General features: G+C 33.3%; 1 protein-coding gene and 1 long non-coding RNA gene across 3 annotated transcripts in view; both read left to right on the plus strand.

Moving 5' to 3' along the window:
• Positions 1 to 6906, plus strand: part of LOC111000108 (zinc finger protein jing) — a 114739-nt gene extending 107833 nt beyond the window's left edge. For both annotated transcript variants that reach the window (XM_022269454.2, XM_022269455.2), the window contains exons 4-6: positions 401 to 542; positions 830 to 1040; positions 3379 to 6906. In XM_022269454.2, the coding sequence (XP_022125146.2) occupies positions 401 to 542; positions 830 to 1040; positions 3379 to 3760 (735 nt within the window). In that variant the 3' untranslated portion in view covers positions 3761 to 6906. The remainder of the gene's footprint in view (positions 1 to 400; positions 543 to 829; positions 1041 to 3378) is intronic.
• A 6069-nt stretch (positions 6907 to 12975) lies between these two features.
• Positions 12976 to 14641, plus strand: LOC123689964. The gene is made up of 2 exons (XR_006750813.1): positions 12976 to 13026; positions 13381 to 14641. It is a non-coding gene; the product is annotated as an uncharacterized LOC123689964 (long non-coding RNA).
• The last annotated feature ends 4800 nt before the right edge of the window (positions 14642 to 19441 follow it).

Here is a 19441-nt window from a genome sequence, read left to right on the forward strand (position 1 = left end):
GAATTGGAAATAAAAACTTGTGTTGTGTGTTTTCTGTTCTAAGGTTGAAGGCGATAAAATGAAGGATGTTGAATGCTCCACGTCGGTTTTGTTATAATTTTACTGCATTTTTATATTTGATTTTTTCTCTAATACTACTCCGACCTGTGCCAATACATTATACAGGACATATGGAGGATGCACTCAAGTATTGTGTTTAATTTATGAAAAATGATCAAAATTATTATTGAATAAAGGTGTCATGTAAGGAATTTGTGAATTTGAACAGAGAGCGACTATGCGTTACTCAAGTGCTACGTACTTATACAACTTAAATGGAAATTTCGAATCATTTTTCATAAAGGTAGTGTTGCGTCTATGTGATTTTCATTTGTTCTAAAATATTGGATGTTGTTTTCAGACTCTGTTGGAACGGCACGTGAATCACCACTTCAATCAGAGTTCGCAGTCAAACGGCAGCAACAGAAAGTCCAATGAAAATGGGTCCAAGCTAATTCGAAGAAATGGAAAGAAGCTACGGTATAGACGGCAGCCTTGGTCAGGTGAGGTTTTACTACTACTAACGTTGAATTTCTAGGCATTTAAACAAACTGATGAAAAGCAGATTTTATTGTATCTTTCATATTTATAGATAATTGAAATTTAATGTAGAACAATATTTATTTCTGCCTTAACTAGAATTTTAGGAATAACTTTTTGCCCTAAACAGTGTATGAACTCTAATTTAATTGTTTTCCGAAGTTAACTTCTTAAAAAGCGTTTAGGGAAAATCACGTATCTATATCGCACGTACTTTTTCCGTCCTAATCGTAATTAATTTCGGTTTCAGCGCGAATGTTCGACTTCTTCGACACGGGGATGATGCAGGGTCTTCAGTGGCGGCTACTAAGGTGTACCAGATGGAGGCTTGGAGGTGCTTGTCCTCTTCGGGAACCGCCCGGAAGGCATACCATCACTCTTCACGCCGCACTTACTGCCACTCGATACAATGCTATTGAGGGTAGACGGGAGGCCTTATTGACATACTACCCTCCGAATGTGTAAGTTAATTTTCTCACTTAGGTTGTACGGTTGCATGTGAACGAATTACAATATTCATAGAGCCTTCGCTAGGTAGGCTTAAAAGTCAATCCTTTTAAAATGGTAAAAACAAAAAGTATAGAACATAATTATACATACATAAATTTCAACTGTCACAATGACATAATTTGCGTAACTTTTTTGTCACAGCGGCATTGAGTATTGTAATTCATTTATTGATTTTTAAATGAAAAAATTACGTATTCCATAGGAAGAAACTTGGAAGTGTATATAATATGTATACTGTCATTGAATTTCCATGCGACAGTTACATGTTTGCCTATAACACATATCTGAATTTTTTTATAAGTGTATAATGAAATTCTGAATGACTGCCAGACAGACAGTGTGATTTTTCATGCAAATGGGTTTTAGAATAATCATCTTTAATTAAAAATATATAATATGGACAATTTTAGCTGATAGATTTAAATATATAAAAATATATACAGCTACAGTTTGTATATTCAAGCTCTTAGTTATAAGCTTAATTTCTTTAAGAAACTTAAATGATAAGTAGTACAGAGCACAGTTACTTGTTTTTACTTGGGTCGTCAAACTATATATAATTTGAACCTCTTGACAAATACAGAACTCAAAAGTTCATTTTTATTTAAATTTTGTTAATTTTAAAGATTGTACAGACGGTCAAACTGATTCCACTCTCGACACACCGAAATAAATGATAATAATTAGAAAAAATCTGTTCTACTTAACATATTTGTAATAATTCCATTAACATTTACTGTATTTTCAGGTAAGAAATTTATAAATTTCATTTATAATAACAAATACTACTGGAATTATTGATTTTTTTTGGGATGTATTAATTTGTGTGATATAATGAAAATACGAGACTTAGCAATGGTAAATTAAATAGTCATTTTATAGAATTGCAGCGTATTTTCGAGTATTTTTATTATTAATCATTGACAAGGTAATACCGAGGTGGGTTTTGAATGTCTGTTATTCGAAAATTTCAATGTTAGCTGTTTCACTGCACGGTAGTTTTCCATAGTTTTTCATTAAATTTCTTGTCGCAAAATTTCAATTTTATTTTCTGTTATTCATGTGATTATAATTAAGAAAGTAATTTACATATATGTAAAATTATTGTTTTGATTATTTTCATGTAAGTTTAAAGTTTGTAGAAAGTTTTTAAATTTTAAAAATAAATGAATTTGTATGAGAAGATGTCGCCCGTCCGACGAAGAAGCGTATGTAAGCAAATCCAGTGGCTTTAAAACTTTATTCTTCAAAGTATTTCTGTAGCATTGCTTTATTAACAGTTAAAGGATCTTGTGTTGTATCAACTGAAATAAATATATTAATCTGCATTGTAAAAGTATGGTATATCACAACAAAATAATTAAAAAAATCAATGTAATATATATATTTATATATAGTAAAATATATTGAAGAGCAAATTTGTTACCTTATATGTTAATAAATATATTAAAAGCTAAAAAAATACCCCAAAAAAATGTTTTAGCTTTTTGCGTTTCTAATATTCAGAATTAATAAAGATTTTTATCTGGTAGTCTAAGGGCCTGTTTCACAATGTATGGATAAAGTGCCAAATAGCTATGCAACACATAAATTATTCGAAAGATAAAAGTTCCGAATAAGATACTTGGCATTTCATGACAAATAGCGCTATCTGACAGTCGTGAAACGCAAAAGTATTTATCCTACAAATAAGTAACAAATAGCTTATTTGGAACTTATCCGGACTTTTGAAACAGTTATATTCTTTTCTGAGTGCCCTCTCTTTGTCCTTTCGTAATTGATACAATAACAAGATCTTCTACTTGCACAGCATGCTATACCATCATTCAGGCCACACAGAACATCTTGTGAAGTTGCTAGCATAGAATTGAGTTTAAAGACCACTTGATTTATTTCTAAACATTTCTTCCCACCTCCATGGGCCTATTCGATCAATGCTGATGCTAGCAACTTAATGGGTTGCCAGCCCGTTTAGTTTTAGTTTTTAGCAGCTTCAGCATTCATCGTTTTGTTCATTAAAATTTCACCATCAAGGCTTTAAGCGATGCATGATTCTTTTCATCATTGGGCTTGCAACCGGAACTGCAAACACAAGCCATTTAGAACATAACACGTGATTCAATTGCCGTATGACTGATAATCGGCAAAAGATCTAAGGAGAACTGATCGACTGAGTCGACCAGCAAATAAACCAATCGTTCTTTTAGCGGAAAACAATGGTTTGTGGTGTTTGCAGTCACATTCTGTGTGGCTATTTTGTACCCCAATAACCTTCATTAAACATTTCAGGATCGAGGATGAATGGGTGCCAGAGGAGGACGTGAAGCGGGTCAAGCGGGTGGAGATCTCCGAGTTGCCGGCCCACACTAAAGTCATCCTGTATGATCAGTTCTGTAGTTCGTACAAGAAGACTCCGACTCCGCCACCAGTTAAGAAGCCGGTCCCACAGCCGACGAGACAGTTGCCTCTTCGACAATGTACGTCTTCCCGTCTGCTGAACAACCTACTCGCCAAGCAGAAGGCCATTGAGGCTAAGAACGAGTGCAGCGCCACCAACCTGCCCATGATCTATGTGGAAGATGACAGCCCCAAGTGCGAAGTCAGCGGCGCCAAGAAGAGGAAGCTCGGCAGGAGACAGGGCGGAAACGCCTTTTGGCCCAGCGGACGGTAGAATACATATGACGATGGTTGATGATGTATCGAGAAGAACGTCCTTCAGATGGAGAATTTAATTATTCAGCTTAAAGTACGTCACCAACCTGATAGTAGTATTTTAGAGAATTTTCTAGAACGTTGAATAACAATCTGGACAGATGTTGATTCTTCGGCAGCGGCCGCTTCCGCATCGCAAGCGGCGCGTGCGCAGATTACTCACAAGACTGATCATTTATATAAGACTCGGACTTCGAGTGACGCGACGATAGCGAACAAATTGTATATAATTAGGAAATGTAAATTGTAGACGCGATTGTATAGGTTAGGTTAGTAGACGCCGTAGTCTGAGCTAGGTTAAGAGTCGTCCGAATAACGACCAGCGATACGAATCACTGCCAATGTTGTATATAATAGTAGTAGTTATAGTGATGACCGCCCGCGGTCTCATTTATCGATAATTCCGTTGGACCGCGTCTCGACCGCTTTCGCTTAACGGTGCCAATTATTTTATCGATATCGTGACTATTGTTTTCGTCACCAAGTGCCTCGAATAGCACGGTTCTACATACAGTGTTCACATAGATATAACCGCGTAGTCGATTCGGTGTTAGGTTTAATCGATTCTTTATAATCGAATTTAGGTATCGATCTAAGCGATTGACTCTGAATCAACAACTGTCTTGTAACGTCACTGCCACAAGCGTTAATTACGATTATAGCGTCGTTGGAATCGAATATTGGATTCGAGCAATAAAATTGATTTACTTAATGTGTCAATATCGATTCTCTAGCGACGCAACTGAATATAGCAATAACTGTGTGATAGCTTTAGGCGATTTTTCACGCACAAGATTTTTAGCAGTTTTAAATTAACAAATGGCCCGATACTCGACCTTATCATGTAATAATTGGTGTTTTTTTATTTTTATAACAGACATTTGTATAAATTAAATTGTGTGGTTGTTTTTGTACTTTTGTACTGAGGTGTGTCAGTGTGGGTTCGTTCTGGTACTGATGTAAGGAATGCTCTAATATTCTCTTTAAACTATAATTTGACTTTAAATATTTTTCAATTTACATCTGAATTATGAATCAATCAAATATATCCGTTTTACTAAATCCATGCATTGCTGACATCAGTAACCGAATTGATGTGTAAAAACAGCCATTTCAGAGCATTTTCTGTCAAATTGCCTTTTCTAGCAATAAGGGTTATTGTGTTCCGTTCTCACGATCTCCGTATTTTAGTAAGCGTCGGTAGTTAAGTAAGAAAATGTGCGGTGAATTGGACCGGTTCGAGCGATAGCTAATGGTTGGGCCCGAAGTACTCTAAATTAAAATAGGGATTAAATTTTTGAAAATCGATCCAACCTCTGAATTTAGGGTATTAGGGCCGCGATATAAGTCAATATAGGAAATTGTATGGGTTAGAACTGCTTATGATGGCAAACGCGTCGCTAGTATGGATGGACCCAAAGAGATGTTAGGAAAATTCTTAGTAGTCATGTTGGTGCCTGGACGATCGTAAAATTTCTGGGAATCCTTCCAATGTACTGATTTTAGGTTTGTTTTAAATTTCTAGAATAATTCAGCACTGATCATAGTGCCATATTGGCTTTGCGTTAATTTTATAGTCAATTGCGACACCAAATTCAGAAAGACATTTCCATGGACTTAATTTGATCTCATCGGAATTTTTATGTAATGTAGGAAAACGTCATCAAATTTTTACGTCTTAAAAACACTTTGAAATTAACTTCGAATATACGATAATCGATAATCATTATTCGATATAGATCAATTTTATCATCTCTATTGATACGAACAGAATTTCAACAAAAAAAAACGGCGAAAACTTGCAGCTTTTTTCAAATGTTGCTCAAAATTATTAACATCTTTTTATTTGTATTTTGATAAAAGTGTCGGTATTCGCCGACTATATATAATTTATTCCTTCATCTCGGATTTTAAGTTCGATGACGTTTTTCATAATCGCTCAATGTGAAATTATTTCGGCTGAAAGAAGTGGCCTATTAAAGCTTGAGTACAAATTTTTTTTGCAATAATATTTAGGGTCGATGGAATTTGAAGGTATTTTATAAGCCCCTAGCCCTTTGAGTCATTAGACAGAGATAAATATTTTGTGATCAATAATTGTAGTGGGGTACTAAATTAGAACAAAAAAATATTTCGAGCGCGTTTGCGTTAAAGATATATTTTTATCACTGCCACAATAGTCTTAATACGGGCTATCCGGGTTTCCGGATAACAAGGCGCGTGCCTTGAAATTGCTCACTCGGTAAGGTTTCGTTCATTTATTTGTACAAGGGAACAACTGTAGTCGCGGAGATTTCATTTCCTATTGTTCTGTGACGCATTTAGTTGGTTTGTTGCCTTTAAGGTTGTAAAGGCGTGAAACACATTACTGCCGCGCGGCATCTCGTAACTTTTGACCAGAGATGTGTGGTTATAGTTAAAAATGGTAGAGAAATTGTAATTATAAATTTTTGGTCACGCTTTACAAATGTAAATATATGTATTTATTATTAAGTATAATGCAGAAGTAATTTGCTTCGCGCCTTGGCGAGCAGCGGTTGTCCCGAGGTGGGGGAGATGTCATTTTGTGAATACCCGGTCTGGCTTAGCCCGCCCGGGATTTGACTAATACTTGGGGGCTACGACCGGGTTACATCTAATTGTGCGACAAAAATGCCCAGGACGGCCGCTGGAGACGGGTTAGGCTAGATGGTAGTGTACGCGTTGTCTTTCAACATGTTTCCTATATTATCCGTTTATTATATGAATGTTCTCCTTTATTGTAAATGTTTGATCCATAAATACTATATGCGGACCGAGAGTTCCGAATAGTGTGCACTACTTTATTCAATTTGTAGATATTTAATTATATATAGTATAATGTTTAATGCGTTTTATTTGCTTGGAGCCGTGATTGTGTGAATCCGAAATTTAATTATAATTTGCCCGCAAATGGGCCATCTACCTCAATTAATTTATAACACATTTGGGCATAATAATAGTGAATTAATTTACTCGAAAATAAGTGAAAATTTGTTCAATGTAGCGATTCTAAGTTTTTTGATGGTTTGTCCACGACACAAGTACTGTATCTTATATTAAATACATATGTATGATTGACTAAAAGTGTGTTTCATTGGATATATTCGGTATTATAAATAAAAATACGAGTCTGTATTTGAAATTTAATGGAAGTCGATATTAAACCCATTATATACATACACTAGCGGACCCGACAGACGTCCTGTCTACACGTCTTTAATTTGAAAATTTCAAACTTTTTTTAATCAGCTAAAACATTCTGGACCATTTTGATGAAAATTATTATTCAAATGTTATGACAATATCTAACGCACATGGTCTACAATAACACAATGATAACAACTTTTTTTTAATTTGATCGCAGCGCTAACTGTCGGGACAGACTAAAATTAAAATTCGAATATTGTTTAAAATTTGACACTGCGATGGTAGCGCCGTCAGTCGGATCAAATGTAAAACATTCCAAAATCAACAACTACTAATAAATTAAAAATAAATTAAAAGAACATTGTCCAGCGGACAAAATTGTGAATCTAAACCATTCCCAGATCCCCTTGAACACACACAAAAAATTTCGTCAAAATCGGTCCAGTCGTTTGAGAGAAGTTCAGTGACATACACACTCACAGAAGAATTATATGTATAAAGCTAGGTACGTTAACACAGTATCTCTTACTTGCCAGGACATCTGTTGCATGAAATACATCGTGGATTATTCTAGATTATCTTCGTAAATATTATTGCAGTTATCACTGAGGATTATGCTAATGGTACAACAAAAAGTTAGCGCCATATTAAGATATTTATTATAATGAAGGCAAAATATACAAAATTATATTCGATTTACTATGGAAAATTTAACTGCAAGTTTGCTCAAGGCCGCGATGCAACGCAACCTGACACTGAATTATGCAGTCTTTATCAGCAAACGTGTGACACACGACACCAAACGGTCATACCTATTGTAGTGGACAGAAATATACGTAACTATTAGACAAAAACATCAATTGTAAAGGCGAGGAAAAACCATCTTGAGAAAACAATTAGAGATGTGGGATAGGAAAAGTACTATAAGAAAAAACCTGTTTATGTCGATTTCATTTATTTTTATAGAACGGGGCAAACGGGCTGGAGGCTCACCTGATGTTAAGTAATACCGCTGCCCATGGACTCACAATGCCAGAGGGCTCGCGAGTGCGTTGCCGGCCTTTTAAGAATTGGTATGCTCTTTTCTTGAAGGACCCTAAGTCGAATTGGTTCGAAAATATTTCATGGACTCGGGAAAGCGATTTTACTCACTTTAATGGCATATCATAATAATATACTTTACTGTTCTATTTCGTGAATACTTTGTGAAATAAACAATGCGTTCATCCCTTTATCTCATAATATGAGATAGGATGATGAGCTCTTAATGCGAGTCTTTTGATAATCTACAGCAGCGCCATGACGTCGAAAAAATCAGCCCGTTTATGTTTCAACATGACCTTAGCGGTAAACAGATTTTGTTCATTCTTACTATGACCTCGCAAATGAACCAAAATTTGACTGTTTCGCTTTCAAAATATGACTTAAGCGATTCTAGAAAGTTCGTCCTTTATGTTCAACTTTTTTGTATCGAAATGTTCAAATAATAGTTTAACAACATATACAATTCAATATTGTAATTAAATAAAAATAAATTTATAATTAAATAATCAACGGAGATAAGAAACAAGACTACAATCCCCATCGGCCGACTTTAAATATGTCGAGCTTATAGTTTATGGCCATAAATATTGTTAGGTATATAAAACCTTTCCTTTTTTTAATTTTGAATTTGGAACACAATATTTAAAAAACTAATTTCAATTGTGTGCCATTTCATATATAGTAGGTATTATCCTAGGTAGCAACAAATATTAGAATTAAGAGAAATGAATATTCCTTCATTGGCTTGGACTATGCGTAAGTAATACAAGACCTCTAGAACGGTGCTTATCGTCGATATACAGGAAATACTCTATATCAATATATACTAGTAATGAGAGTGGATCAATCAAAACGCCTTCTGTCGCAATACGCTGGCGAAAATCCAGTTCCATTGAAGAACACTGCAATAACCAAAATGATAAGGTGTACTCTCACAGTCTTAAAGTAGCTGCTGAAGTTCTTGTACAACGTGGCCATAATTCTGCGTCAGTGATGGTTTGGTGGTCTTCGTGTCTTATCAAGCAAAACTAAATTTTTGTGAAAAAGGAGTGGAGGCTTAAGCCAAAGTGTGTCAAGATACAGTCTTGGATCATCTTGTGAAACCTCTCAACAATATACATTTTAAAAATATACCTACATGGATTTTCCTGCAGAATTCTACAGGGTCACGTGACACAACCTACCCAAGCCTGGCTTGAAAACAACATGCCGGATCCGAACTTTATAGGAGATGACTGGCCCTCATCTAGCCCAGACCCCAACCCTTTAGATTTTAAATTATGGTCAACGACATTGCATCACCTAAAAAATCTTTGGAGCAAGCAGTGGCGAAATTTCTTATGGATACAGTGCGTAAACCCGTAGATTCCTGGCCAACAGATTAAAAGCCTGTATAAAATCCAAAGGTGGCAATTTCAAATAGAATATTTTTTTAATTTTCGCTGAGACTTGTATAAATATGTAGGTATACAATTTAATAATATTTCATCTATTGACATAAAATTTTATTTGTAACAGAACTTATGGATGATTTAATGATTTCAGTTTACACACAATTGCACAAACTATGTTTAAATATATTCATTAAATTAGGTACATAAGTATAAAGTGGTTGCCTGGAAGAGATCGCTTGAAAGCGATAAGGCCGTCAGTTGCCCTCCTTTTCATTTTATGTTCAACTTTTATATTGTAACGAAGTGTTAAAAAATAAAACAAACATGATAAACACAATACCACATTATTAGTTGATTTGGTGTATTTTACCAAAGTTTCTTGCAGCTTCTTCAACGATTATTCCGTGTATGAAATAAAGAATAATTACTTACACTCTTAAACCTTCTTTAGGAATCTTTATTAAAGGTGAAAACTACAAATAAATATTGTTATATTAATAGTAAATTTATAATTAAACACTACCTAATAATGTACATGAATTATATTGTCCTTTGTTTTCGTTTATTGGCATTTTATGTATATAATAAACCATTTGAAAATATTCTAATACCAGTATTTATTTAGTTGGTTTTATACTTAAAATTCATAGTCATGGTACGAAAAAAAATGCCATTGACTTTAGGAACCAAAACCTATCGGTATCTGAACAGGAGTGATTTAAAAAAGATAATGGTACATGGTTACATGAAACAGCTTTGTAGGATTATAAGGAAAATACAGATATCTAAGAATAACTGAGGTTAATAAATAATTTAGATAAGAACAGTTCCCGATAACTGTAGACTTCGAATCGAGATGTGATCTTGCAGATTTCTTGCCCCGTTATAACTAAATTCCAAGGCTTGGTTGAAGGTATTATATCTCCGAGGTAGTTTTTAGGAAAGTAAGTATTACTTATACATCCATTGATACTGAACATAACCTAAGTTAGAATATACAATATTACGATTTGTCAAATAAATAAAAATAACACCTCTAATTTGTGTGTATCTATCTCTTTCATTGATATGTTTGAAGGTAATTAAAGCAATTCTTAACCTTTGGTTCCCGACACATTCATACATTTTGAGTCGAATGAGATTTTTTCTGCGCATATATGCAAAACACAAAAGGACATTGGAAATCGGCAGTCTAAGCTCGCTGTAAGGTAATGAATCTCCAAATTGGTTCTTTCTTGACTTACAGAGCTAAATAGAGTATTAAACATGTAATAAACTACACAATAAACATAAATAGTTTGACATAAAAAATAAGTGACAAATAGGCCGTACTGTTCAATTAATAACTGTTAATCATAAAGGGATGATTTAGATGCCTAAAGTCGAATGGTCAAACAAGGACTATTTCAATCATATTATGAGTGTTTTGTGATTTCGTTTTCCCCAGTGAAACATATGGTTTAATTTATCTGAATATTTAAATTAATTGATACAAATCATCAAAGTTTAGATTTTGTATACGATTTATAAATATGCAACGAGATAATTTAAGGAAATTATTTTCGTAAAGCTTATAAAAAATATGATTGAAATGAATTAAGTTTAGCAGATATAAATAATAGTTTATTATTTACTTTACGATTTTGGTGCAAAACTATGATATAGTATGATAAGGTCTTAAATTCGCGTTTCGGATAGAAGTTAAAAAAGTTTATTTTTTTGTACACGCGTAATAATATATGGTTTTTATAAGTAAAAAGTATGTAATAGGCATATTATAAGGAAGTTTCCAATTTCATATGTTGTTTTGTTATGCGATTACGATACTGTTAAGTAGAATCCGGGGTTAGGCGGGAACGGTAGGTACTAACATTTCACAAGCAATGCGACACCGCCAGATGTAATCAACATTTAGTTTATATTTTCAAAAAGTAATTTAAGTACACAGTACAATAAATTAAGAAACACTTTATAAGCGACGAACTTATTTGATAAATAAAGCACATTTCGGCTAATTTGTTTATTTCATTGCTTAAATTAAGTTGTATCTATTATATATATATGTATATATATATATATTAAATATTATGTTACCGTATGAGCGAATAACAATCTGTTGGAGTTACCAATTTTCTTTCTTGCTTGTTTTATTATTCTTGTGCTTTGTTTCAATGATTCAAGTAATTTATTTGTTTGTTTATACTAAAAATAGGAAAAGTAACAATTATTAAAATTGAAACCAGTATGGTATATTTTGTTTAACATTAGATAACTGCTTCTCTTCTTTCATTGTCTTTTATTATTATATATACTTAAATGTTTATACTGTAATAGTTATAAACGCAGACACTGTCTGAATATTAAGGCGTAGGCCAGCCGGCCATTCTAAATGTTTGGTTAAAAAAACGTACCTACATACTATACCATTTTCAAAAGAGGTAAAATGTTTAATGAATGACACCATACACAAATGAACTAGTTTCGTTAATTGTTAAGCCCCTTACGATAGATTTTTATGTTTTAAGAACATGTGTTTGAGAAACTAGAAAAATAGGTTTGTGAAACACTTGTGAAACACACATAGTGAATAATAGTCGGTGACATAAAATAATGGATGATGGAAACTTTTACATAAAATAGCTCAAAAGAAAATTGTTATTCTCAGAGCTTTGGAGTTAGAACTTCCATTTCCCAGCAGTCTGGAAATCTCGAGAACTTCTTGGATACGATCGCATTTTCAATAAGGCAACTTAGAGACCACGATGACTTTTCAGAAAGTTTCAAATGTCCGCGCTGACATGAATGTTTTGGAAGTGAGAGCTTTCACAAGATTGCGGAACATCGGAATTCAAAAGTTATCATAAGAAGAATTATATTAGAAAAGTTATACGTTTAATAATAATAAAAAACATCTTCTTATTATATTATAATTGTGTGTTTTTTAGATTAGAAATGAAACTGCTAGTAACTTAGTTACAGTTAATGTTTAATATGTCTTCTAAAGTTTATAGTAAAAGAACTCGTTATTTCTGATCCTTTGGCGTTGCGTAAAGATGTAGGCTCTCTCCATCTTCTATCTGATATATCATGGGGAGTGCTTCAAATAACGACAAAATTTTATCACTCAATTGGACGTCAAAACAGAACGCAAAATCCCACTCATTCCATCATGATGTCAGGTGTTCACAGAGACTCTTCCAAAGACAGCAGCCATTCCAGCTGACTTCAAGAGCACCGACCACCTTAAAGTTTTAAACCTGGATTTTGAGGTTTGGCAACAATATTGTTAAATTTAACTTAAATGGTATTACCAAATATAATTTACTGTGTGCCTAAACTATATGACAAAATTTTCCCTTTTTTACCTGCATTTTATGAAAGAAGCAATGTTTTTGTATTTAACATATATGGACATTGTATTGACCCAGGTCTTTTTTTCTTAGGACAAAACATGAAAAAAGTTGTCAAAATCTATAATCAAGAATAAATTAAATGTGCATAATAAAGCTTTTTGAACCCTGGCTGCATCGTCAAATGCGATGTCAGCATTTTGAAGGACCGCCGCCTCGTGTGCCATTGTAACACTCCTGCGCAGCTCCTACTTAGAAACAGTCGTCATGTGAGTCCTTTAAATATATTTTTATTTCTTAAAATCACGTGAAGTTATACCTTTTATTTATATAATTGTAACCAGTCTTTGTGTACAATTGCTTTAAAGCATTCGAAACTTCAAGTAGATTTATATAAATTAACATTAGATACTCATTAGTTTTTTTTTATCTTTACACGAGATAGTTATTTTTTCTTTATATTTGTGTTTTTGTTTTCAACTGTAGCTACGCGCTACGCTAGACTATCTATTCTCACTATTATAATTGTAATTCTAATGTGAACTAGTTTATAATAAGTTTTTATATTATTTATTAAATTAAAGCTTCTAACGGTAGCCAAAGAGTATTCGTGTTTTTTACAGGAATCTCAGAAGAGAAGAGGAAGAAATTATGTTCAGGATTGAAATAGCCATTACCTCACTATCACGTGGTCTTGTTGGTTACAACGTGTGATGTGACGTAGTGGAAGTTTCGATTCGAACCTACTGCCTTGTATAAGTTATTTTCGGCGAGATTTTTGAGTGTATATTTGTGTATTATTTTGTTTTTTCTAAGCGACTATTCTTGCGATATCAAATGCTGTGATTACTTTGCGAAATAATATGTATTAAAAAATTAGAAATCTTTATCTATATAACCTCAAATATGAAACAAATTGTAAACTATGTAATTTTTTGAAATAAAAGCATTGTTTTCGCTGTGATTTCATTTATGTATATATAAGCAAATGAAATTATCAACAAGAAGTTTTATGTTTCGCTATTCTGCAAACTTCGGTTTGCTAAGTTGTAGAAATCGAATATCATCAACCTTTTCATTGTTACAATGTTGACAATTTGCGTCCAATGTTGTAGAATGTACTTACTCATTGTCAAATAATGCTAAGCGTATAATGCAGTTCTCGTAGGCAAGCCTTATTACATATATACAAGACGGGCTGTTATATGCATTTAAATTATCTACGACTGTGAAAGAAGGAATGGAAAACGGACATTAAAAAAAATTAATCGCCACTAATTCAATTGTATTTATTTCTGGTTAGTAATGTTTGTATATGACTATGTGAAAAAGGGTTCTCTCTGACCGTTTTAAGGTAAAAATATTTTAATAATCACGTTCATCAGATTTGACTAAGCATTTAAAAGTAGGGAGTTAGAAATAGATTGCTTAATAAGTAAAGGTTGATATATTTTGTATGGCCGAACATTGGCTCTTCCGATTTTGTTATTTTTTTTTAACCCTTACTAGCTAGTAGCTATACGGCCTCTACTGTAACTAGTATAATTTATAAACTTTAATTAACTAGTTTTTAGTAATTAACTAATAATGAGATGAGAATATACACCGGCAAAAATTCAGTGTAATAAAATAACGCTGCTTTAGAGGTAGAGGTTTTTCAAAGTAGCGGGACAACTATATATATATTATATATTTAGTTATCTTATAGTATAGTTGGTTTTGTTATAACAAGAACCTGTAGCTAATTAGGTGATCGTTATCTAATTGAAATATCACGAGTGGTAGAATGTAGTTAAATTATTTAGTTTGCAATTGAGTACAATTGCCAACGCTAATCCGACATATCTAAACTAGTCATTGAATAAAGCAGTTTAATTAAAAGTTGATTTGTTTATTATTTCAGAGAAAACCGCCCTTTTATAAATTTTATGAATGCGAGTTCAAATTCCGCATGTTAAAGCACTTTCTGATACGTCATACAACATTTTTTGATGACGTTACATATGTCTTCGATATGTCTAGATTAAAGCCTGGTTATGCATCTCCTCATTAACCTCAAGATCTAAATTTCTGCACTGACATGAAGTCAATGTAAAAAGATGCTTTGTTTTGTCAACAGATGGCAACACATGCTATTTGCCTAATTTTTTTTATTGATTTTCGATAACTTATCCGATATTTTATTACGTATTCTGCTATTCAGAGCAGATACTGGTTGTAAATGTAAATTTACTATTAATTTAATTTGTTTTTCTTGACGTTCATAAGTGTACATGTTTACCTATATGAATAGAGATATTTTAATTTGATTTAAATTGATAATCATTTACGAATAAATCTAACAGCGGTAATGCCGATCTTGAGTTATAAGTGTTGTAACTAACGCGACTTTGTTTAAAATATTTAGATAATATATACGTCTTAATAACGTTAACGGTACTTAATCGATAAAGTACTTTGATTAAGTGTGACATGTTATACCCATTACATAGTTAATTTAATTGTCTTTCTAACAATTGACGGTTATGGACGGTTATACAAAAATATGTATATTAAGAACCCTTTTAAATAAAACAAACATTTCATTAATTATGCAGTTCCCCTCAATCTGTTGGTACTTTCACCCCAATAATGGCGCTCAATCTTTATGTACAATAATAATTTAACATAACATGACTTCGTTTTTGACTTTAAAAACCGAAGTATATCGATTCGCCATAAATGTTTTTCGTTTTAAAATCTGCAGTTCTGGAGGTAAACCGCAAAAACTTTTAATTTTCTTTAAACCTCAATTGTACACAAATAGCATAGGATATTTTCAAAAGACAATTGAATAAATGTACAACAAAATACATCATATTTTATCTGTAAATGTCGACATTTTACGACTCGACTAAAAAAGTTATATATTGAGTGTTTATTTTATTATAACTTAATAATAATAACCCTGTGCCCTATATTATGTGACTTGGACCCCCATTTTTGCATCTATTTCATAGATAGTTATACCCCTGTTACTGAAGTCGTCTAGAGGTTTTTTTAACATACGAAATCATTGCGCCCGAAAGAAAAATCCATTCAATTACTTAACAAAACATTCTTCTTGAAATTATTGAAAAATTATTACTTAATAATTGTTTTCGAGTATCTACCCGATCGAGTTAGTACCCTTGGTACTAACTCGATCCCTCCCTCAATAGATAAGATTTGCCGAGGGCTACATAAAGTGGTTAGGCACATTTGCCGCTAGATGGCACCCTTGGGACGCTATGATGCTTTCCCTAACTACTTTTCAAAGGAAACCAAGAATTAATTTTTGTACTCGACACTCACAGCTTTTTGGATCATTTAAATTAAAGTTTAGTTACTGTGTCCAGTTTGTGTTTCCACCACACCAACTTCTACTATTTAAGATTATTTATACAATAAATAAATAAATAAAAATAAGTTGTTTTTAGTAAAACAAAAGAAATGGTTTTTTTTTTCATTTAACACGCCATTAAGAAATAAAGTTTGCAAATGCGTGGTTATGATATAGAATTATTATATTATTATGTGGTGTTTATTGTGGCGGTGTGGTTATTATCGCAGTTAACTCTGAACAATAAAGCCGAAAAACTACATAGTTATAGTTTCACCCTGGATGCGTTAGATTTTATTACTAAGTGTATACCGATAGTAAATTAATACAACGCCTCGTTACGATTACTCGCCTCGGGAGAAGCAAATGGCTATAAACGCACTTGAAGCGTGATATTAGCCGATGGTCTATGAACTATCTGTAAGTGCCTGCAACCTCTACATTGACGCCATACAAAATTCTAGATTAAAGACTATTTCTAATAGACTATTTGACAACTAATATGTTTAATTAGTTCATGTATTAACAAGTTATTGTGTGATTAATACTTAGTTACATTCAAAGCACGATAAATAATGTCAATGATTTAATAAAAATAATTTCCTTAAAACATTTCTGTATTTGTATTAAATTGTCTAGTTTTTAACTTATATAATGATGCCTAATTAAGTGTGAAGAACTCAATATAGAACCTTTTTTTAGGTTAAATACTACTGTATTTCTACACATTATTTAGCAACGATTTTACTTAAGGAAGTTGGTAGTTGACTTCCTCAAAGCGTCGTTTATTACACTCCACTTAGATCTTCACTAATAGGACCTACAGGGTATACAAGCGTCGGCGACATGACGCCTCTTACGTTGCTAGGCAACGGTGCAGCCAATCGATACCCACCGTCACTCTGATAGGGGAGCCTAGGGTCATCCATTCTTAATAAATATTAGAGATTTTTGCAAACGCTTTGTTTTTAAACCGGATTTGTAAGTCTTTGTAAGAATAATGTAAGTCCAATCTCGACTAGCTTGACGTTTTTTAGCTTAGTATTTTGGGCCTATATTAAAAAATCCTGCTGGCTGTGGGTCAAATATCAAGATATGTATCTATGTAGTCAGGCTCTGTGAATTGTCTTTTTTAATAAAACATTTGCCAAGTCTTCAACAGATATTGATTTTTATTATTGCACAAATCGATTTCATTTTGACAGCCCTATCAGAGATGAACAAAGCCGGGGCAAGGTCTGATAATTAATTTGTCACCTTTCCACTAAAGTTATTGGATAGTAACGGATTTCTAAAGAATTAGTACGCTATTCTCTGCTTACAAAATGTATTATCATATACAACAATTATTAATAGATATATTTACCTACTATTTATTTAAAAATACATCAAGTTACATCCGCTGTATACTACGCGATGCAGTTAATAAATCTATTATGATAATTGCATTACCTTATGCCTAAGCCACTTAAACCAGGATGGTGGAGAGGAGACTAATCGAAGATAAACTAAGTCTTCATAAGAATCTATTTATAGAAAATCATTCATAATGCTCTTAAATCATTAATACATTTAGCAACAATGACAAAGTTAACAAGACAATTAGTTAATGGGCAAAATCAGTGAATTATATTCATTGCTTACATTCAAATTTCCAATACAATATACCCGTTATATTTCTTATCAGCAAGATATAGGTTTGTGTGCTATGTTAATAGTGCGCAATTAGTCTGGGAATTTGAAGATAAGGTCCCAGATAAGTCCATAAATTTCTTAAGTAGAGCGACCATAAATTATTAGCTTTAAAGGTTAAATATTTCCCTTGTTTGGTACGAGTCTTTTAAAACATGTATGGATCTTCTTCTGATAGATTACGTGGCACAAATTGCTCGCATTTTTCTTTATACGGTGTTGATTCTTTACAAGCCAAATCGAAATACATTACTTAATGCGCATTTATAACGTCAATAAAAAAAAACAAATGATTACGACAGGTACAGATAATTAAGACCTAAACGTTTCACACAACGGTTTTTTTATACCGTCAATATATATATACGTCAACCTACAACACTGACTGCTATACCTAAACGCAAACCATGGCGACGTGTCCAGCGACGTCGCCAACTACTTCTTATGGAAATGTATGCCAGCTATGGGCCATACAACACCGAGATGCCAAGGCGACGTGGCCATAGACGAGCAGTAACTGTCCTTCCATCTTCTAGCACAATTGTCGCGAAATAACCTTTCCGACCAAAAAATGAGATAATCATCTTTTTTCCTTCTTCCTTCCTTTACCTTAGTTAGCCGATCCTCGAAAGGAAATGGCCACCGAGGTGATTGTTTTTTGGTTCCGTTTTGGTAGAAATATATCCAGCTTTCATGACCTATGACGATGCCACATCCATCATTTGAGACACCGCGGTTGAACTTATCTAACATTTGGCAACACCAGTCCAAGCGAAGCTGTTTCTGGTCGTCGCTTAAAGTATGGGGATCGATCTGGTACAAGGATTCCTGACGCCTGAATGTTCGTGTAATATTTTTTAAACTTGGCTAGAGCCTAGGCTTGCCTAGAGAGTACAACCTTGCCTACAACCTTGAGTGAGCATTAGATTGATCTATCTGCTGATACTATTTTCAGTAGTCGCTGTTAAAGGACGTCCCTCACGCTGATCATCATTGTGATTGCTACGTCAGCGCTTAAACTCGTTAAACCAATTGTAAGTAGTGGCGCGAGATGGGGCTTCATTAATAAATGTTAATCGCAGCCTATCATAGTATAGTTTATCTTATCATAGCTTTATAGTTGAGTAAGCTCACAACGAAAGTCATAACCGAAAATTTTCTCGCGTTAGGTTCCTATTCACGTGTAGCATGAGTATTAGACTTGCCGCCAATGCACATAAGTAAAAGAAAAAATCATGCTAATATACTACATTAGGTTACCAAAGAGTTTTTAAATTGAAATAAAAAAATAAATTTCATTGGCAATATTTGTAACTGGCCAGTTCTAAACATATTCAGTGCTACCCACGTAAAAAAACATAGTTGACAACATTAACTTACACGCACCGTACTAAACTGAAGTAAGGAAAGTTACAACGAGGACCTTTCCGGTTTCCTTAGTAAGAACGCAACTAGGAAGGAAAAGCTCAATAAAGAAATTGTTAATGGAAAATATAATTTAACTTTTTTTAAATATGAATAATATATACCCTCTGTCTTTTCACCTAATTATTAGATTAGATTCCAAACGAAAAATCGCTTTTGAGTAGTAGTATATATGTATTTCCAGTTACAAATCGAACATTTGTTTG

This window comes from Pieris rapae, chromosome 18 (assembly GCF_905147795.1).
Source record: "Pieris rapae chromosome 18, ilPieRapa1.1, whole genome shotgun sequence".
NCBI classification, from domain to species: domain Eukaryota; kingdom Metazoa; phylum Arthropoda; class Insecta; order Lepidoptera; family Pieridae; genus Pieris; species Pieris rapae.